The sequence below is a fragment of the Microtus oregoni genome, unplaced genomic scaffold (assembly GCF_018167655.1).
Source record: "Microtus oregoni isolate MIOR12 unplaced genomic scaffold, Mior012 000016F_ref0000370, whole genome shotgun sequence".
Classification (NCBI taxonomy): domain Eukaryota; kingdom Metazoa; phylum Chordata; class Mammalia; order Rodentia; family Cricetidae; genus Microtus; species Microtus oregoni.
This window is the reverse complement of record NW_024543075.1, coordinates 23,217,646-23,240,136: the sequence shown is the minus strand read 5'-3', so window position 1 is coordinate 23,240,136 and position 22,491 is coordinate 23,217,646. Positions and strand designations below refer to the sequence as shown.

The window sequence follows — 22,491 nt, the reverse complement described above, 5'->3', positions numbered from 1 at the left end:
ACTAGAGAGGAATATAAGACAGGAAGAGACAGCTCTCACACAGTCTCATTCTGAGGATTCCTGGAGGCAGGATCACCATTTTGGACTGAGGGAGAGATAAGAGCCAGCGGCTGGCTGTTTTACTTTTCTGACCTTCAGGTTGAACCCCAATTTCTGTCTCTGGGTTTTTATTAATCGTGCTCCAGTCACCTCAGCACTCGGGGTTGCAGTGGCGAGCGGGAAGTCAGCATGAAGTACATGGTGAGAGCCTACCTTTAAGAAATGGCAGCTGAGCCGGGCGGTGGTGGCGCACGCCTTTAATCCCAGCAGAGGCAGGCGGATCTCTGTGAGTTCGAGGCCAGCCTGGTCTACAAGAGCTAGTTCCAGGACAGGAACCAAAAGCTACGGAGAAACCCTGTCTCGAAAAATCAAAAAAAAAAAAAAAAAAAAAAAGAAAAGAAAAGAAATGGCAGCTGAAGTCAAATGAGGAGATAGGTTTTGAGTATGAGTCCAGTTTGGGGCAGAGTAAGAACAAGGTCAAGTGAACCATCTGCAGCACAAACCAGAGGACACGAACTCATATCCATAATATCCAAGTGAAAACCCATGCGGGGTGGGGCATATCTGGAACCCCAGCATTGAAAAGCCAGAGACAGAAAGATCCCTAGAGCTTGGTGCCAGCTAACCTAGCCAAACCAGTGAGACCGTCTCAAAAAATCAAAGTGGAGAGCAACTGAGAAGGAAACCCGATGTCAATCAACCTCTGGTCCCCCTCATATAGGACACACATCCATCCACATGCATATGTACACTGACACACACACACACACACACACACACACACACCTTATACATGCACAAAGGCTTGGTGTTTGAAAAGAGTAAGGAGAGACAGATAGAAAGCAGGTGGTATAGAAGGAAGGTAGAAGGCGATCAAGTCACATAAAAACTAAACAGTTAAAAAAGTGGGTGATACAAAGATCAAAGAAACAGAAAGATAATAGATAAAACCAAATACTTATATAACACCCCATCAACTAAATACCTCCTCATCTAGACACCACAATCTACATTCCACAGGGGAAGACTCCCATGCACAGAGAACTTGAGTAACTTGTCCTGACTGTCCAACCCTTAAGTCACAGTCACAGGGACTAAGCCCAGCAGCCAGCCTTCCCTGTACAGAACCTCCCTACCCTCCTGCACCTCCACCACTCTAGGTCACCCAGATTCCGCAGCAAACTCCTAACTTACTTCTCAGGTACCACATTGTTGTCATGGTGATTGTGCAAAGGCACAAACTGGGTCTCATCTCTTCCCCCAAATTAAACTGTTCATGATTGTTATTTACTTTGGTACAAATCTAAGTCATATGAGGTTCCTTTAGATGGTCACTCCTCCCTTCTTTCACCGCTTCTTGTCCTACATGCCAGGAAGGGCCTCCTGGAGCTTCAAGAAAGTGGTTTCCCTTAGATGGAATGAGAGCTATCCTGCAAGGCTTCCTGGGTTAGCCCCTCCCTCTGTCACTATGGTCACGATGGCAACCACTCACTGAATCTTTTCTCTATGTCCAGTACAGCAGGGCAGGCTTAAAAAGCACCATTCCCCTTTAACTCCACCCCTAGACAGGAAAGTTGACTCAGACAAATCAGTTAGCCTAGTAGTTCAGGGAAACACCACCATGTGCCCTCAAGAGGAAAAAGAGAGCAAATGGAAAAGGCTACCTCTCTGCATCTCCTTCAAACAGGCATAGCATTAGCTGATTGAATGCATGCAGAACATAAGGTAGGGAGGAGGCAGACTGTAGCACGGACTGCAAGCCTGGAGAGGGTGGTCCAGGAGAGCTCTGAAGCAAGCTCATATCAGAGAGATGATGGAAGGGTAAGGAAATGGACCTTCTGCGTGCCTCAAAGCTAGTAGGCAGAATGCCTTGAGGAAGAGCAAGGAGGGAGTACTAAAATGTCACATTCACTACTTTGACCCTGTGACTATATCCTAGTGTTGGACTACAGAAACAGTGCTACAAGAAGGGGCTTGGGGGCCGGGCGGTGGTGGGGCACGCCTTTAATCCCAGCACTCGGGAGGCAGAGACAGGTGGATCTCTGTGAGTTCGAAGCCAGCCTGGTCTACAAGAGCTAGTTCCAGGACAGGCTCCAAAGCCACAGAGAAACCCTGTCTCGAAAAACCAAAAAATAAATAAAAAAAAAAAGAAGGGACTTGGTCTCTGCCTTGGAATGATATAAGTGTCATTCTTCTTCATGGGACCTTGTATGAATCAGAGGCTGGCAAAGCCCATCTGCATTTGGTATAATGTCTTGAGGTTTACTCTAGGAGACAGACCGAGTCCTTGGAACTGGAAACTGGATCTGAGTCTCCATGGGTTTTTCATAAACAAAGGGGAGACCTAGGAAATACCACCTGCCTGGTCTTGATGTGGGATTCCCCTCTGTATGCTGTGAATACCATTGGTTAATAAAGAAACTGTCTTGGGCCTGCGCAGAGAACAGAGGTAGGCAGGGAAAACTAAACTGAATGTTGGGAGAAGGAAGGATGAGTTAGAGAAGCCATGTAGCCCTGCTGGAGCCAGACAGAACGTTAGCTGGTAAGCCACAGCCATGTGGCAATTACACAGATGAATAAAAATGGGTTAAATTAGTATGTAAGAGTTAACCAATAAGAAGCTAGAGCTAATGGGCCAAGCAGTGATTTAATTATACAGTTTCTGTGTGATTTTTTTGGGGGGATTGGGTGAAAGGGAAATGAACAAGCGGCCAAGCAGCCTGCTGCTACATGGTCTTAATTACATATTGAAGTCTTGTATTACCAGCGACTCAGTTGCTCTTACAGAGGGCGAATTCAATTTCCAGCACCCACATGGTGGCTCACAATCATCTGTCACTCCAGTTCCAGGAGGAATCTTCCTATCTGGGTGGGCACCAGGCATGCACAAACATACGTGTAGGAAAACATTCATACACACAAAACAGTAAATTCAAATTTAAAAAAGTGGAGCTGTTTAAACCAGAAGAGCAAGCCAAATTAATGATATAGCCCTGATAACCATACAGGGTGATATCCACTGGACTACACATGCAGAATCTGTCAGGGAGGAGGTCCCTGTTCTCCCTGTGTAGTGAATGTTGACAAGGAGAGGAAAAATGTGATGGTGAGCCAAGATCTCAAGAGACTCCCAAAGGCTTTGCATAAGGTAGACCCTATCCACCAGATCAAGTCCTGGACAACCCACATGGAGATGCCTAAAAAGGAGGAAGAGCCAAACCCAACATCTGCTGCAGTCTGGAGCCCACCTGGGGAAAGGGCACTGGCTTGGGGTGACATGTTTTCAACCACTTTCTGCTGGCTTAGACCTCAAGTCTCTCATGGGGGTTTTAATACAAAGGAGACATGGAACAGGTCAAGGGGCTTTGCCACACTTTTGCTTTCTTCATGAAGATTTCAGAGCTAAAATGTGTTTGCAGACACTGAGCATTCAAGTATTTGAAAATAATCCTCCAAATTCACTGGCAACAAAGTGGTCTTTAGATATTTCTGTAAATATTGAATTTATATATTTTATGGTATGTGAACATGTGCATGCATAATCAAACCTCTTTAGTAAACGGAGTGCTGTGCTAAGCTAAAGGAAAACCTTACCACTCCAACTTAGAGGAGGAAGTGCTGTTTTGGATGATCCAGAGTGGTCTACCCAACTCTGCCATGATGATGCTGTGCTCCCATGGTACTCACTTCTCTGGGAGAAATGGCTGGCTAGAATATTTACACAATGAGCAAGACCAGCTCAGAGATGCTATTCTCAGCTTAGCTCAGGCATTTCCACCCTCAGATAAGACATTAAAAACTGGTAAGCTGGACTTTTAAAATACACTGGAGAATACTGAGCTCTGTTGCCCCCAAGTGGTCATAAGTGATACAACACCACACTAGAGAATTGTCTTTGTAGGCAAGATAGCTAGAAAATAAACAAAACAAAAACCTCAGAAGAAGATGGTTAAAAGCCAGGTTCTGGGAGGCTGGAGAGATGGCTCAGTGATTAAGAGCACTGGCTACTCTTCCAGAAGACGTGGGTTCAGTTCCCAGCAGCCAGACAATAGATCAGTCATTAGAAACTCTAAACTCCAGGGGATCCAAGAGTCATTTCTAGCCTCTCCCTGGGCTCAGGCACAAATGGTGCACTTAGACAAATACAAGCAAAGCACTCATTCGCATAAAATAAAAAATAAAGCAGATACTATGTGTATAAGAGGTGAGAAAAGGCTAAGGAAAGAGTACTTTTTAATGTTACAATTTCCTCTTATCACCAAAGAGGAGCAATGAAGAAAATCTGTTGGAAGTGAGGCAGGATGTGAGCTCTTTCTATGTAGCTCAGGACATCTAGTCTCTCATGTCTCTCATTATATCACTCATATAATTGTTGACTGCGAACAAGTATGGATGTGATCTTTTTACACGGCAATTGCATGGGGAGTCGGCCAGTCTGTGTGGTAGTGTCCTGTAACTTGATGTTTTTACCTGAAACGCTGCAACTTTAAAGCATTTTGTTATACAAAATCAATGCAGTACAAATACTAGTCAACATTTAAAAAAAAAGCTGGTTCGGCAAGGGGGAGAAAAAAGGAGTATGTCTTGAAGAAGGCATGTGGTAAATTTATTATGTTTTGTTACATTTCCAGTTTTCTCTTAATTCCAATTGTATACTATATAACCAACTGCTGTCTCGGAAATAAAACGTTTTAAACATAAAAATATAAATTCTGCTTCTTAAAAGTGCATACACCTTGAATAATAAAATATACAAATAAATAACAGAAGGCAGTGACATACCTCATGCACTTGGCCTAAAATAATTTAAAATGTAGGATACACTTTCTTCCAGCCTGCAGGAAAGACACTCTGCCATCCTTTTACTGAAGAATTTATACAGAGCTCACTATGGCTCATGAATGACACCAAAGCATTTTGTGTACAGTGATATGACATGCAGCTTTTAAGACTAGAGAAATAAATGCCGCTGTAAATACACAAGAGAATCAAGAAACCATTTTGGTAATGAGGCCCAAATTTAATTTTAACCAGTGGTGAGAGGCACAGTCGGTGAGCAGACCTACACAGAACATAAATGCCTACAGGAAAGACCGACAGAACCGCAAGTGCAGAAACACAGTCCCCCAGTCTGGAATAGCACCTAGGAAAGTTCATGCTGCGTGTTCACAGCAGCAGAGAGCTCGACTCTGGGAGGCCGTGTGCCAAAGCTGTTCCAGCTCTGATTTTTCCTGATACCCTTACTCCTTAAAATTTGAGCCACGTCAGATAAACTGTTTTTCTCCTTTTTGTAGGCAGCCTGATGTTCAATGGGATGAGGCCACACAGCACAGTAGATTATTTTGAAGATGGTATAGTGTACCTGGCTCACCACAGATTAAAACCAAACTTCTTGTGCCTCTGTAGGTAACATATACTGCCAAATTCCTGGATAGGTATTGATTTAATTACATGAAAAAATAGCAATGAGAGCGTCAAAATAATTTCAATAGAATGTTTCACATTTGTTTTTACATTGAAAAGGACTCCTAGAGCTACGTTCTGAGTAGGAAAGACCTAGAGTGGAGTGCAAGCAGAGCAGGGGCCCCTGCAGCCTGTGGTTTGCAACTGTGCTGTCAAAAGCAGAGCAGGGTCTGCATGGCCGGACAGCTAGCTTTCCACCGTCTTCTGCCACCTTTTCTAACATGGAGTAACTTCCCTTCCTGCATGGGTCTCAGTCCGACAGCAGAATCTGAACAGAGGCTCTGGGAATGAATTTGGACCCCTTGGGGCACTCTGCTTGCCACCAGGAAGAACAATCCCCAGACTGGCAAGTAACATACCATCCATAAAATGCTTCACAAGTCCAAATCAGACCTTGAAGTCAGAAAGCTCTTGTCCCCTGAATTCGAGCAGGGGATTGACAGCTTCTTTTAATTTTCTTGTCCAACGCAACTGGAATTCCTCCTGAGTACTTTGTATGGCAGTGATGATTCTCGCCATAAACTGTTGGCAAAGAGATGGTGTACCACATCCTTCTCGATTCTGACTGGAATAAGGAGAGAAAGTCACCCAGCATCAAAAGCCTGGGAGAGGCCCACGCCTTCCAAGTCCCTTGATGATCCTAGTGACCTAGGGTGAATCATCATCTTTCACCTTTGCTATGAGCCTCTGCCCCATCCCTGCCCCATGGAAAACAATGGTTTTAAATGAATGTGAGTTGGATCTAGATCTGAATCCATTGTTTAACACTACCATACATTCCACATCCTTAATCTTACTGAGACCAGTGAGTGGGAAGTCCCAGAGTCTTCCTAAACACCTCCGAGTCTCTACAAAAGCATTTAAAAATTGTTAGCACTATATGAAGCCACATCTCTCCTTGTGATGAACAACACCAGAAGATATAAAAAATTAAAATCTATAGAAAATGGCAGGTTATTTCTTAGAACAAAATACTTTAGGAAAGTCTTCAGGCTAAATACAATATATACACCAGTGTATGTTCAACATATCCAATCCACTCCTGCTTGCAAAGTACCATTTTACACACAATCTCACCAATGATAATTTAAAAAAAAAAAAAAAAGACTGGCAGAGAAAGAGACGCCAAGCAACCTAAAATTCACATTCAGGCTCACCTGCACTGATGATGAAGCCACGCTTTAAAAATCACAAATTCAAAAATAGAGCTCCAGGATCTGAGTTGTCTTTTTTCTTTTTTAAAACTCAATGTTTAGTGTAGTTTCTCCGTATGCTTTTCAACTGGTTGCTTGCATAGGTAGTATGAGCATGCTTTCTGGGTTAGAAGGAGGGCATGCAAAACTGCTGTCTCTACTTCAGGGTAAAAATGATCGGTCATGCTCAAAAGGCAGCTAGGAAGAACAATTTGGGGTCTGATCACAAGGCAGCACGGGACCCCAAGCACTGACTGAAACAAAAGCATGATGTCCCAACTGAAGGTGCAGTCAGCTGAATAGCAATGAGCTCTTTATAAAACTCAAGCAAGTGCAGCCTGCATACTAGCAGCTAAGTTGTCTTTATGGTAGGCACTGGTTTGCCGGCAAATTTTTCCCTTCTCAACTCCAAAATCTAAGTATCAATGCACCTCCAAACCGTGTTTTATTGAAACTGTGCTTATGATTTTCATCCTAGCTCAAAAGTCCAAACCAGAACACTAATTACCTTTGTATTCAATGACAATGTACACAGGAAACTGTAACTTCAGCTATTAGTAATCTATCAAAACTTAAAGAGGGTTTATCTGAAATGAGCTTTGTTTACAACTCTTTAATCCATATCCCTTAAGCTGCCACTACTGCTCCCTTAACACACCACTCCTACTTATTAGTTAGACGGGTAACAGTGCATCCCATCCCTCAACAATCTCCTTAGCCATCTCATAGAAACACAGAGGGTTGATTCTAATGTAAAGTGACCAGATACTAGATTTTAACCACTATACAGTACAGACAGCTCAGTCTGATCCAGTGGCCAGAAGACCACAATGTCTCCAGAGATAAACAAGGACACTTTTGATTTCCAGACAAAAACTCAAGGAACCTCATGTCTTACCCAACCATAATCTGTTTGGGTGTTTCTGATGAAGACCACCACTTCATGGCAGGCCCTGTTTGCTTTGGTGTCTCCCAGGACTCCTCAACTACAGCAGACTGCTGAAGCTTTCTGTTTGACTTTGCAAAGCAGGCCCAAATGAATTAAATGTGGCACAGCACAGATATACCACATTGCTCTATTGATTGGACATGGCACTACTCACTCTCAGGCATCAGAAGAAATAAATGAGGTTGGCGAGGGTTGTAAGGGACATGAGTAAGCATCATCATGAAGACAAGGAGGAAGGCTGGCTTAAGTGATGGTGTAGGCTCATGCGCAGGGTGTTCTACAGGAAAAGAGCAAGGATAAAGGGGGGCTTATTTAACATCCCCCCCCAAATTACCAATGCATTATTCTGTTGGTTGGTGCTGTGTGCCTATGGGGAATGACTGCCCTAACCAGGTTCAGTATGTTCACTATATCCAAATCACTGCGGAAAGACTGCAGTAACTTAACCCTGCCAGAGAACTGAATGAACCAAGCAGCAATGCTCTCATAAGCTCTTTCACTTCAGACAACACTGTGAGAGCAGCCTTTTCTGGGTCTTAAACACACCCCAGCAGTAAGGAATTATATTGCATTCTTTCCCAACCTCACAAGCATGGCAGCTTCATAGCCTAGACAATGATGTTTTTTTTCTATTAAATTAAATATGAAATAAGGACTAAATTCCATATACATACATCTTTTCAATTTTATTACATTATAGAAACTGTCTTTCTTGATCCCATGGAAAAGTAGAGACTTGAGGATTTTTCTGTTTTGTTTAAGAAAGTATGATACATGTGGGAGGGAGAATTCATTCCTACTGCATTCAAGAACAAACTATGTAGTACTGTGAAAATTAAACTAGCTTCTAGTTATCTTAATTATGGCAAAACAGCTTGTTATTAAAATCCTTTGTCTTATCACACTCTAATTCTAAGACCATTTCAGAGGCTCAAATCACACAAATGCTCAATTCCTGATACTGATGGCCTCACATTTGATGCTTTTTTAGAAAATAAAAGAAAACAAGATAGGTGGCCAAACACTGCTGGGGCTGACCATGTGCCACTGAACAATGACGACATGAAAAGGCAGCTGTCACCTCAGTCACACAAAGGGCAGAGAGCCTGGAGGCTTTGGGAAGCCACAAGGGGCTGGGGAGGAGGGACAGAAGCAGCCAGTACAGGACTGAGTGCAGTGGGCACTGCACACACACACACACACTGGATTGTGTGGAGCACTGTGGTAACGTGCACAAAGCTGAACACCTAAGCCTCAAATACCACAAGGGCTGAAAATCCCAGTCACCCTGAACCTGCAAGCTACCAGCTAATGTCCATATTAGCAGCAAAATAAACTTAAGTTAACTAGTGGAAAGTACTTCCCAGGAGGTATTCTTAACATAAAGAACAAAAGGACAGTGCAGAAATCACACCACATGCACGTATGCACCGCGGCCACGTCACAGAAATACTGAAGAGGGAGTTCGTGTGGACCTGGGAACCAGGAGCTTTAGTATGTAATAACACATAAACTCAACATGCTATATTTAATGACAAAGTGACAAATGCTACTCTGAGAATCAAGACCTCAATTCTCTTGATATTAAAAAAAAAAAGAAGAAAAAAAAAGAGGACACCAAAAAACTGGACTGGAAAGTATTTCCAAGTAATTTCCACAAGGCTTGGAAAACTTTGTTTTACCTGTGAGAATCCAGAGAGGTTTGAGGTCCCCTTTTCATCTATAGTAACGCGACTGGCAACTACATGTCAGAGGGAACATATGCCAGACTCTGCTTGAGTTCTGGGTCTGAGGTTAACTCTTCAGGACAGAGCAGACATAAAAGAGCTATAGAGAAGCAGTCACAAGGAAGACTGACAGGTATGATCCAAAGTGCATGTGCAATGCTTTGTCTCACAACACATCGCCACACCACCAGTGGCTCTTGGTAGGAGGCAACTTCTTTCTTTTCCAAGCAGCAAGACAAGGCAGTAAGCATGCACACAAGGGGAGCAGGAGATCCTCAAACTTCTAACAGAAAAAAGCAACATCAGGGGAGGAAAATGATAAACTCAGGCTTCGAGCTTGGAATAAAACTTTTTCTGGGAATCTTTCAAAAGCATTAACTGTTCAGCTACAGTTCAAAATTCCAATGGCTTTAGCCAGCAAATTTAGAATGAAAAAAATATTAGTGACTAGCTTTCTGACTATCCAAAAATTGCCAAATCTTAGAACATATCCAAGGAGTCAAGACAGGCTAGGGTATGCATATAAATGCAGATACGAAGATTTTCTGTCTACCTCTGAAACCTTTACCCGTGGCAGTAGGAGAAAGGACAGTCACCCTCCCCCCATGTCATCTTCCTCTTGAACCCATTTATTAGTAATGTACATCCATCCTAGACTAGCTGAGTATATATACCTGAGAAACATTAGTGTTAAGATATTGCCCTTACAAAGTCTGGTAGATGGGGCCAAAGTGCAGAAAGCAAGTTTTCCCTCAGTTTATGTTGTTGTTAGCATCACAGTTTTTGTTTTGTTTGTTTTCTAAGCTCCTGATGGCACTCAACAATCTACATGAGGATAAATTCTGCTCAGATGAAAACCTAAGTCAAACAATTCATCTGTTTACACACTGATAGCTTAATTGGTTCACAGGTTTCCAAACCCTAGTGTCCAACCAAAGTCATTAGAGTTCTCTAGAAAGAAACAGGTACAATTGCTAAAGGGACTATCCAGATTATTTTCTACAGTTATTCCAGTTAGCTTGGTATCAATGCTTTGCCTATGGCTGTTATTTGGTTCAATGGCAGAATAAGGCGACACTTTTAACAATTTGAATTCCACACACACACTCCTATTCTCTCACACAGTCAGGCACATAACCCCCCCCCAAAAAAACAAACAAACAAACAAACAAAAAAAAAACAAAATAAAAGCATAGAGGGCTTTGGTGGGAAGGGAGTTCTAAATAAATAAACATCTGTACAGATAAAACACCCAGATTGCAGAAGATCACTGGGGTTTTTGAGAAGGCCGTGCAGAGGTTTGCATGCTAGAAGACAGCTTTTTGGAGCCTTTCTCGGTGGCCAGCCTGCTACTGGGAGACAAAGGAACTCCAGAATCTAGCTGGGAAGACTTGGATCTTCGAGCAGATAGCAAGGAATGTTTAGCAGAAGCAGGGTCCTTTGAAACAAGCTGTTCTTTTCCAACTGCATTTGTGTTTGGCTGCTGGGAGCCTGGGGACTGATGGCCTTTCTCTGCCTTGTCATCTGTGGTGTTCTTACTGACGGACTTGACAGAGCTCCCACCAGCCTTTTTGGACAGCAAGGTTGTCTTGCCAAGATCAGTAGACCGCCGGGTTTCTTTCTGTCTCAAGGCTGACTTAAAGAAGGACAGTCCTTTGTCCTCAGACTTGCTGTCCCTCTTCAACCCAGAGCGCACACTCGTGCTAGGTGAGCGCAGGCTGGCCATGGAAGAGCTCCTAACGTGCTTGCCGTCAACTCTGTTGTCTCCTGATCTGGCCTGATTCACCCGAGGGGAGCTAGGTTTGGAGGTGGAGGTGGAGGTGACACTGGCTCTGTCAGAACCTAAACTTTGTCTGGAACCCTCTCTACTCAAGCTCTGGTCAGAAGTCCTACTCTTCCCAGAAGGTAAGGAGCCCCTGGTGGCAGGGCCTGGGGCTTTTTTGGCAGATATGGAGGAAGAAGAGTAAGTGAAGGCAGAAGCAGACTTTTGCTTCTGTGGTGAAGGAGATGACATGGATTCCTGGGACCTGGGGGACGATTCTTTTTTGGGTTGGGTAGAGGCAGGGGATGAATGCCTTCCACTGGCCCTGGAAGAATCTGCTTTGCTCCGACAGCGGGCAGGTTTCAAGGAAACCTTTACAGGAACAGGTGAAGAAGGGGATGGACTTGAAAGAGAAGACTCCTGGCTGGCCAAGGCTGGCCTCCCCTTCCGCATGCTCTTCTCTGGCTCAGAAGTGCCTTTGGAACTAGGGGATCTCTTGGTTGTGCTCTCTGGCTTCTTTGTGAGGGAGTCTGGGTGGCTTGGAGGTTTCACCTCTTTGACTGGAGAGCTGTCAACAGAATCACTCTGATCCACATACGCAATCTGGTTATTATTATCAAAAGGATCAGAAATGTGGGGCAAGCAATCCCCTTGTGCTAGATTTTTGTTTGGTGTGTCTACATTGGAGTTCAATTTTCGAGAGTCTGACTCATCTTTGAACACACCTTCCATGACAGCCAATGGGGCCCGGCCCACAGCCTTGTGCTCTCGTCTATTGTGACTGTCACTTGGTTCCTGGTGACTACCAGAAAGGTTCCGTAGACTACCGAAGCAAGATATGGACACTTTGTCATCACCTGCCTCCCCAATCCTTTCAAGGGTGGAGGCAGACCCATGGATTGGGGAGTCCCCTGAGAAGCGGGAAGGAGAACTGGAGCGCATCTGTAGCTTGGCAGACAGGGACCAAGAAGGCCGCATGCAATTTTCATTGACGGCCAAGGGGCTGGTGACAGAAGACCTGGATGACAGGCTTTGACGCTGCACACTTCTCACAAATGGTCGAGTAGAGAAGCCTCCTGCATAACAGAGAAAATTCTGTCAGACTAAATCATCAAAAATTATTAGTAACACCTTAAGACACTGAAGACAGAGCAAGGGCAAACCTGGGGGAATGACAGGACCATGACCTTCAATGCTGGCCTGTCTGCTAGAGTCAAGGATAACTGTGTACTTTCAACCCTTATCTGCAAAATAAGGTCATGCTAACTCTCAAGTCGGCAAAATGCTCTCCATCTACTTCATCCTACATCAGGGTCAGTACGCTTTCTGGAAAGACCCCGTCAGTCTATTAGGCTGTTCAGGCAACTGCTCAGCTCTGTGACCTTACCATAAAACCAGCCACAGGTGGCACACAATCAAGCATGGATGATTATGTTCCAAAAACTATGGAAAAAGCAGCCATCCACACGAGGCCTCTGGGTATAATTTGATGACTGTTGGTCTAATTAAAGAATTAAATAAAATCTAAGAAGTCTGTGTCCAGCAAGGATCCGGACACTCCCAGATCTTCACTAAACATGCGCTTCTAACCCAGCTCCTTCATCTTCCTGAAGGACGCCTGGAAATCACAGAATGAATTCCTTGACCAAAATGATACACGAACCCATAACCCCATTGCATGCCCTGTGGAAGTAAGTCTGTAACAGGTAACAATAAAAGGGCACCAGTGGGAAGAACTAGAGCCTTGGACATGTTACATACTACCTTTGATGACTGGTAGACTAATATTTCCAACAGCTTAAACCTTTCCAAGACGAAGCTGAATTCTGCATGCCTCTGTTACTGCAGCTGTGGCCTTCGTGACTACTAAGAGTCAGGTTCTGTTCTATGTGACCCCTGAGCATGACTAAATGATGATGATGCTTAAGAAGATATTGATTTCACCAACCAGACTGCTTAAAAATAGATGGAGGTAAGCTACTTCTGGGTTTATTGTTAAAACAACAGCAAATTCCAAATTTACAGGACTGTGGTGAAAATAATGTCCACCTAAATAGGTATAGGTTCACTAGTCAGCTTTTCCTAAAATACTAGGAAAGAGAAAGGGCTTGGCAACAATAGTCCAATATATTCCAGCTCACACGGAAAAGAAGTAAAATGCCAAAGCGGATAGAGCCAGAGCCAGGCCGCGGCTCTCCTAGTTTGATTTCTTTCCAACTACCTCCCATTTTGGCTTCATTTCATTTTCTCAGAATTATGCATCGCCCCTAGAAGCAGATTAAAGCAACTGAAATACTGGCAGCAAGTGAGTCTCTTTGGAAGATGATTCACTGTCTTCATTATGGATGCTGAGCTCACTCTCTCCCACTTCCAGCTCTTAGTACTTTGGCTGCCCAGTCCATCCCATACCACCTGGGGTTGCTGATAGTACTAAGGGTTATCCTGTCAATACTCAAGCATAAGTGAAAGGTACCAAGAAAAAAACCCAAATACACAAAATGCATTTCAATATTTAATCAGATTTCCTCCAGTATTGATATTGTGACTATGTTTAGAGTAGAGGTCAAGCTGACCCAATGGTGTCCTCATTAGCTAAGAACACAGCTCTACATGAGGCAGTCCCAGGCAAGGTAGAACATCTTTGAGACCTAATAGCCATCCTGCAAATTTTAACAAAAAGTGTTTATCTGTACACTGGAATACAGAAGTGGAAAACAATGAAGGAGAAATCCCTGAGTCATAGAGAAGCCACAACTCAGTTATGTACCCCTACTCTTTTGAGTTCTTACAGCCTGCAGAAACTGTGCTTTGTTTATGAGTTGCCATTTTGGAAATCTGCCACCAAGATCCACACTCACCATCGTCTTCACTCCTTTCCCCAGTCATCTCCACAGACTCAGAGAGGGAAGCCAAGGAGGTGCGTCTGGAGGAGGCTGCAGAGGTCACGCTGGCTTGCTTGCTCCCTGGGAGCCGGCTCACCCAGTGCTCACACAGAGAAGAACTTGTAGAACCTGTAGAAAAGGAGATGGGTCCTAAGGTCAGCCAGGGTCCTGCACCACACACATCCTGTCAAGCTGCTGCCAGTCAAGCCAGAGATTTGTGTCCTCGTTCCAAAGTTAAGAAAAACTCCCAGAACTAAGCATCCCTAGCAAAAATGAAGAAACTCCAGGCAATTCCTACATAGGAGGGTTGCAGAAACAAACTGCAAATATAGAATAAATGTTTTCAAAAGCAACACCTAATCCTGGCAAGGGAATAGTGAAACAGAGACACAAAGCACAAGCTCTGAGCACTAGCAGTGCTACTGAACCACCCAGAGGAAGAGCAGTAATACAGAGACCGTTTTTCTTAGCTTCAATGTCTTTTGGACATTTTAAAGTCATTTTATAATACTAATGATACATGCACATGCATGCACCAGCACACACCCACACAGTAGGGGGTATGAATCTGCTGTATGTTCATCAGTACTATCAATTCCAGGGGTTATCTTTAAACAGATGTTAGGGTAATAGTGTGCTTATTGACTACATGAAGCAGTACTGTCTTAAACAAACCTAAAGTGACTGTCGTTTCTTAGCACATCTCAGATTCTGGAATGGCCCAAGAGTCAAGTGAGCAGCCTACCCAGTGAGAAGGCCTTGCCTCCTTGCCTTGAGCGTAAAGGGACACTGATCACCATTCCCTGCCTCTCCTCCTATTGATGTATTACCACATTTCAAGCTATTTTCTTAAAGCCACAGCCTGCAGCAAGAAGCATGCACCTTCCTCTCATCTGATTATCTATGGCTGCATTCATATTGTGTGTGGGACTCATTTCAACATTTATTAACATAATAGGCTGCATCTCATCAGCAAAACCAAGCCCTCAATCAGTTAACAGCAGTCAATCCTTCCCCCTAACATAACAGATTAATTTTATGGGAGAAAAAGAACTCACTCTTTCTTTCTAATGGTCTTTACAGTTTATAGAATACTTTCACATACCTTAAGCAATGGTAAGCAACCAGTAACCCCACTGGGCAGGTGTTAGCAGATGGGACATGTTCCAAGATAACCTAAACCTCCAGGCACTTAACCAAACAAGTAAGTTATAAGTAGTTTGTCTAGGCTCTGTCCCACCTCTATGTGAACTCTGCTGGTCCATGATAGTTCAGCATCCACCCCAACTTCCTTGGTTGAAATCCTATTAGTTCCCAGATTAAGTGAAAATGTGAAAATTAATCTCATCAAGCTTTCAATAATGAAGCCTTCTGAGACATCCTTTGGCCCAAGAATTACAAATTCCTGCTCTGGGAGAAAAAAAAAACCCAACAACAACGAAAACCAGGTTACCTGCCACCGAGCTATTAGCTGACCATGATGGGATGGCTGTCCGCCTCTGGTAGAAAAGTATGTAAGCTGTCTGTGTGCACACCTCATCTTCTGACAGCTGCTGCACATCGCTGTCATCGAAGCAATACCAGAGACCGTCCACGGAGTTCTTACAGTACGCTGCCAAAGAGAGCCCACCGTCAGCACCAGCAAGGCCACACACTACACACTCTACCCACATACTTTACATTTACATATGTCCTTTATATTTCAGTTACATAATTAATTTAATAGCATTTTAAACTGCCCAAAGTAACAGAAAGAGATTAACAAAAACATAAATCCAAATTTCATATCACACCTAGGCAGAATGTTCCAAGAAATTCCTAAGTATTCCAATTTCATAACTATTTCATCTCAGAAAACTCATTATACTTCTAAGTAGGTCTCAACCAGGGACAATTTTCCTGCTAGAGCCACTTAGCAATGACTAGAACACTTTGTCACAAATGGGTGAGTTAGGAGGTTGGGGTCAACAAGTATCTAGAGGATAGAGGCTGGGCATGTCCACAATGCATAGGAAGCATTCTGCAACACAGAATGTTCACTCAGTCTCACAGGGTGAAGAACTTTGGGTTTTGTTGTATCACTTTAGTGCTTACTAATGACATACAGTAATATGAACAGCCACCAACTAATATTTAAGACTTATCATAATCTAAACATCTCATTTAATTCTGAGATTTATCATTACTACAAATTTACACAGCCTCAGAAAGACTACTTACGGAGCTGGGGACATAGCTCAGCTGGAAAAGTGCTTACCAGGCAAGAATAAGAGCCTGAGTTCAAGTCCCACCACCCAGTCAAGTCATATCAAGTCCTAAGCTCCAGAAACCCTGTCTTTAAAACCAAACAAACAGAAAACAGCAACAAAAAACAAACAAACAAATACAAAGTAGGTGCACCTACTGGTACCCCTGGCCTCCACACACACTCCACAAATACAACCATATTATCCTACACACAAAGACCGCCTACCACATAGTTGTGCAGTTGATAGAGGGAGAATATATGGCATTTGGGTTTAAATAATCCTTTGGCTTGTGCTTAAAGTCCTACTGTACCCTACCCTTTTCCTTCAGGGGAAGCCTAAATGGTCTATAGATATTCCTTGGCAAACCTGAGAACACAGAACTCAAGAATATATACATGGAGCCTTCCCCCCCAGTTTCAACTCTAAGCCTGAGATAGAAATAAAGAACATTTAAGTACCATCAAGAAAAAAAAAATAGGAACCAGCAAGAGCCAATAAAAACGTAAGAGTCTGGCACTGGGAGTGTAGTTCAGTATTAGAATATGTGCTTAGTGTACCCAAGAACCTGGGTTCAATCACAAGCACCAAACCTATGCCAAAACCTTGAGGTCATGAAGTCAAAGTCATACTATTAGGCTGAATCAAGGGATCTTATAAAGCTTGGTTCAAAAAAGCAAATTATTATCACATTTCTCAAAATACTAAACACGGATGAATGTTAGAATGTTCAGTAAATGCTGACACTGACTTAGGATGGCCTTCAAGGTCAGGGCATATACAATCCTGGTAGGCACCACAAGTGATTAGGCCAGTTCACTTTTGCAAGTATGGAACCATAGAGATGAAAGGGACCCAGGTGAGGAATTGTTCCTAACGAGACAGGTCCTAAAAGAGAAACAAAGCCTCAAAGTGTGGGAGGGAGATCAGTTCCAAACCAGAGAGTGAAATAGAGACACTCAAAACAAATGGAGTCATAGCAACAGCACTGGCTGGGCCAATGATGTCAGGCCAGACTAAGGCACACATGGCCCATCTGAAGAGGAGGCTGCTATTCTGGAGAGGCGAGTGGGAGCTGAACTGCACAGGGGCCACACCCACCAAGAGAAAGAATAACCTTGCTCTAGTGCAGTCTGTTTGCTCTCAGGATAGTTTGTTTTTGGCTGTGGCATGGAAAGGCCACATAGTGACTTACTAAGAAGCAAAGTATTTATTTATAAATCTATTTGCTTTTCTCCCTAGCACTGCCTTCCAAAGTGCTACTTGAGCTGTGGCACGGCATGGCATTTGTCCACAAAAGGAGGCACCAAAACAAAGATAGGCATTCAAAAACATCAAGCAATATGATACTGCTGTTAACATTTGCATTTTTACAAAACTGACTTATAAAGGGTTGGAAATGCTAAAATAGAAAATATCAAGGCCTTTATCACAGATAGTTTGAGAGGCTCTGTTCTAGAATTGTTGCACAAGTTAGCTATATACACAACATGCAATTACAGCAAGAATCGTCAAAGACATTCTACTGAAAACTTAGAATATCGCCAGCTTAAAAATGAATCTGCTAGGCCCATATGATGGAAAGATAGAACCAACTCACTCACACATGTATCCTCTGACATCTGCTGCACTGCCATAGCCCAACACAAATAAGCAAATAAATGTAATTTAATAAAAATACGTAAAGCCGAGGGTTGTTTCTCTAAACTGTAACTGTCAACATTTAGAGATAAGAAAAGCAATGGTTTGCCTTAAGAACAGGAAAGGAAGAGAGATGACTTCTCATGGCACATGGTGGGAACCCTACTGCTAGGAAGGCAGAGTCAGGCAGATACCTGGGGATCAATGGACAGCCCAGGTCAGTAAGGGACTGTCTCAAAACAAGATAGACAAAGACTGAGGAATAGTACCCAAGGCTGTCCTCTGGCCGTCAAACGCAAACCCAAATACACACACAGAACAGAAAAGAGGAAATAATATAGTGGCTCTCAACCTGTGGATCAGAATCCCTCTGCATGTCAAATGACTTTTTCACAGGGGTCACCTAAGACCATCAGAAAGCACAGATATTTACATTACAATTCGCAACAGTAGCAAAATTACAGTTATGAAGTAGCAACAAAAATAAAGGGTTGCAGCATCCTGAAGGTTGAGAAGCACTGATTATCAAGTATGTGAGCACCTCCTAGGTAAGGGGCAATGAGCAGACAAACCCACTTCTGCTCATCGCTGTGCTTCATGGGCCCAGATAAAGGGATCTGGCCAAGTTCTAAGATGGGTCAACGATCTCATCCAAGCTCCTTTTACTAAGTCACACTGCTTCTAAGGGTTTTCAAGTAGTTTGGTCTACAAGAGCTAGTTCCAGGACAGGAACCAAAAGCTACGGAGAAACCCTGTCTCGAAAAATCAAAAAAAAAAAGAAAAATCAAAAGAAAAATCAAGTAGTTTCCAAAGTCTGTCCTAAATAAAGAGCAACATAATATTCTAAAATCTAGCACTGTCCTATTTTCTCTAACAATTCCTTGCCTAGATAGTATATATTTTGCAAAATGACTTCCTACCAAAGTGTAAATATTAATCAGAAATGTGGGCAAAGAGGTTAATATAGTGAGTGGTTAGTAGATTTCAATTACTTCTATGACCCTTTCCACTCTAAGAGTAAAGAATATTCAATCTCATGACTCAGCATCCGAGAACACAGACATTACTAGGAATGTCAGAAGAGCAAATATCCAAGTAGAGACGCAATCATCACACAGTGGCCGCTATAAAAATACACAAAACAACAAACACTGCATTGCCATCTAAATAGTGTTTTTAAAAAATGCAAGGTAAAACACATTTAAGCTACTAATGTCTTCTGTGAAGTGAGAGCACCTTGGGAGCCCTTTTTCTCCTTGCCAATACTTCCCAGACGAGCAAAAGCCAAACTATTCTTGTGAACACACCCAGAGGCTGGATCGTTCCTCTCAAAAACAGCTGCTGTTGGCAGAGTTAAACTAAAAGGGTTTCAAGAATGAGCGATTATAGCTAGTCATCCTCCTATCATCCTGAACTGAAAGAGAGCATGCAAAGTTGGGAAGGCTAAACAACACTATCACCTTGCCAATACACGGGGAACTGGTGGCTAACTGCTATGAGAAGAATCTACAAAAAGAGTCATCAACATTAAACATTTTAAAAAGAAAATAATACATGTTTAGTAATGGAAATGGTTGCTAGTCAAGTCACTTACTAGAACTACATTCTGAGAAGCTCAATGTTAGACAACTGTCATCAGACACTAATACAACTACAAAAGCTAAGATGCTACCACATCATTAAACAATATCATCTTTACAGGACCACTGTAAAGATGGTGCTCTCATCCTGAGCCCATACAGTAGTGTTGCACAAACAGGTTACCAATCTCAGACAGCTTCTCCTCCCCTCTCCTGGGTTTACCTCCACTACCACTTACTACACACATGGCAGTATCCTTAAATTTGATTTTTATCTGCATCTCTGCCTACTTGTTTCTACTCCTAAAAGATACACAGTGGGATTTAGTCACCTGTGATGTGGTAAGAGTCTATTACAAGCTAATTACAAACTGTTTAATATTTATGAGTGAAACAGACCAATATATAGTCACATCAGTATAAAATAGTAAATGTATCGAAGAATTACTATTGATGAACCTTAAAGACATTATGCTCAATAAAATAAAGCAGTTACAAAGAACTAATAATACTGTGTGGTCTTATGTACAAGAGGCACCTAAAGTAATAAGTTCATCAAGTCAGAGTATGGGGCTGTCAGAGGCTGGAGGAGGGAGAGCATGGAAATTACTATTTAATGAGTTTCTGTTTGAGAAGATGAAAAAGTTCTGGAAATGGATAGTGATGTGGCTATACAACAATGTGTTCTCAATGCCACCAAACTGGACACTTAACAATGACTAAAATGCTAAGTTTAATTATGTATATTTTAACCATGATTTTTTAAAGGTTAATAGCCTTTTATCTCGCTATGCCTGACAAGCCCATTTCACAATAGCATTCTTTCCACCTCTCTCTAGACTTCTTATGCTGAACAGAGTTGCTTTTATAATGCAAAAGTAAATTTACCCTTAAAAGAATAAAGACATCATGAAAGTGGCTCATGACCATTCTAAGTTAGGGAGATGCTAGAGCCTCAAAAGGATCACATAGCTATAATAGGGAGGCACGCTGGGTAAACAAGAGTGGCTCCTCAGCTGTCTCGTGCAAACATTCTCCCATCAGGTCTGCTCAGAGCTGGCAAAAGGCACACTGAAAGAGAAAGGGAGGTTCAAAGCTACAAGCAAACAGCCTGAAGGAAGCGTCAGCACAGACACGCAGCCTCTCGCACTGCAGACCTGTGTAGTGCCCCCCTTGCATGGTGCCATGATGATTGCACACAGCATACAGGTCATAGATGTAGTCCTCAGGGTCCCTCCCGAGTCCATAGGGCCGTCTCCATGGGGACCAATGAGATGGCAAGCTCCAGCTGCTCTGACTTCTCTTAACCACATGAGGTGTCATGTCCAGGCCAGTCAAGGGGAACTTGACCATGTTCTGAAGTTTCATGCGTCTGTCTCCTTCCTGTTGCAAGAAGAAAAACAAGTTCTGATGACATTCTAATGCAAGCAGATGGAAGCTCAGTTTAGCATGAAATGTGGGCCCTGTCAGTTAAATCTCTTTGAATCACCTATCTGATTTCCCCAAGACACATAATAGGGAAATAGACTGCCAGTGTTAACTGTGTACGGAAACAAGCTTTAGTACCACTTAAAGTAGAACCAATGAGGATCAGCATGTTGGGGAAAATGAACCTCTGGATTTTCATTGCTTTATCTGTCAAAGCTTTTGGGAGTGGGGGAGAGGCAAGCTTAGGAGAAAAGTGACAATTTCAGGTGATTCACCCTGACACTTCTGTCAGATGCCAGAAGATAAATAGAGTATAACTACATAAAGGGCAAACCCAACACCCAGCAGAGAAGAGGTGTTCAATAAGCAGTGACCTGTTCCTCCCTACTTATCCAACAAGCACATTTACTTGGCTGAACTTAGCTATTTAACCAACAATCTTGAAGAATCTGTATTTTCCATTAAACCCTTTAGAATATCCTTGAAACCTAAAAATCTGTTGAATGAATATTATTGCATGTTTTCTATGTCCAAGAGAACATTTAACAAACTAATCAGACATGGATGTGAACATTTCAAGGATTTATGATGGCTCTATTAAAGGAAAATATACACTCACAAGAGAAAAGCTCCTGAATGGGGGTCAGGATGAAGCACAGGGCCTTACTGTAGTGACGAAGGCAGCACTGAGGCTTGCCAGAAGGAAGTGATGTCACCAGAACTGAGAGTGAAGAACTGTGAGCAGTGTGTAAAACATGTTAGGAAGGGCAGTTAAGAAATCAATTAAGCCGGGCAGTGGTGGCGCACGCCTTTAATCCCAGCACTCGGGAGGCAGAGGCAGGTGGATCTCTGTGAGTTCGAGGCCAGCCTGGTCTACAAGAGCGAGTTCCAGGACAGGAACCAAAAACTACAGAGAAACCCTGTCTCGAAAAAAAAAAAAATCCAAAAAAAGAAAGAAATCAATTAAAAGACTGCAACCGCAACCTCCTGAGCAATAACAGAAAGTCATTGAGTGGGAGGGTCACAGCAAACAGGAATAGATACACAAGGAATCCATGGAAAAGCCAAGTCAATCTGCACAAGTGGCTCCCTAGATTAGATGATAAGAAGGAACGTCAAAGACACTGCCATTCTGAGTCTGGGATTCTGGAAGGAAAAGTGAAGGAAATCCGTTAGCATTAGGGGAAGAAGACAGAGAAGGCTGGACTAGAAGTTTCAATCAATTTCCCATCTACAGAGCCCAAGCAGGATGCCCAAGGCAAGTGCCTGGGAACTAGGTGTGTCAGCCTTGCTCCATCTTAAGTCTGTGCACTTTTTCATCCCTATTGCAAAACTCTATCCTAAGTCGGCAGCAGCCTTCATGATGCCTGCAATACTTGAAACTTTTCATCTGCTACCCACCCAACAGTGAAAGGATCACTTCAAAACACACATTTGGCATTTGCTGCTTCAGTTCAAAGCTCTTCACTAAAATCTGACTGCCTACAAGGATATGTTTGAACAACTGCTCTTTATCTGCCTTTCTCTTCCATCTTAGCTCCCATCATCCATCTTCTGGAGTGTGTTACCCCACTGCCTTGT

At 42.9% G+C, this 22,491-nt stretch overlaps 1 protein-coding gene across 1 annotated transcript in view; it reads right to left on the bottom strand.

The window, feature by feature from the left end:
* Positions 1–4,623: 4,623 nt before the first annotated feature.
* The window catches only part of Usp31 (ubiquitin specific peptidase 31), a 62,750-nt gene continuing 44,882 nt past the window's right edge, over positions 4,624–22,491 (bottom strand). The window contains exons 13-16 of the mRNA XM_041666175.1: positions 20,640–20,865; positions 15,469–15,627; positions 13,992–14,144; positions 4,624–12,209 (exon numbers count right to left, since the gene is read on the bottom strand). Of these exons, the coding sequence (XP_041522109.1) occupies positions 10,639–12,209; positions 13,992–14,144; positions 15,469–15,627; positions 20,640–20,865 (2,109 nt within the window). The 3' untranslated portion in view covers positions 4,624–10,638. The remainder of the gene's footprint in view (positions 12,210–13,991; positions 14,145–15,468; positions 15,628–20,639; positions 20,866–22,491) is intronic.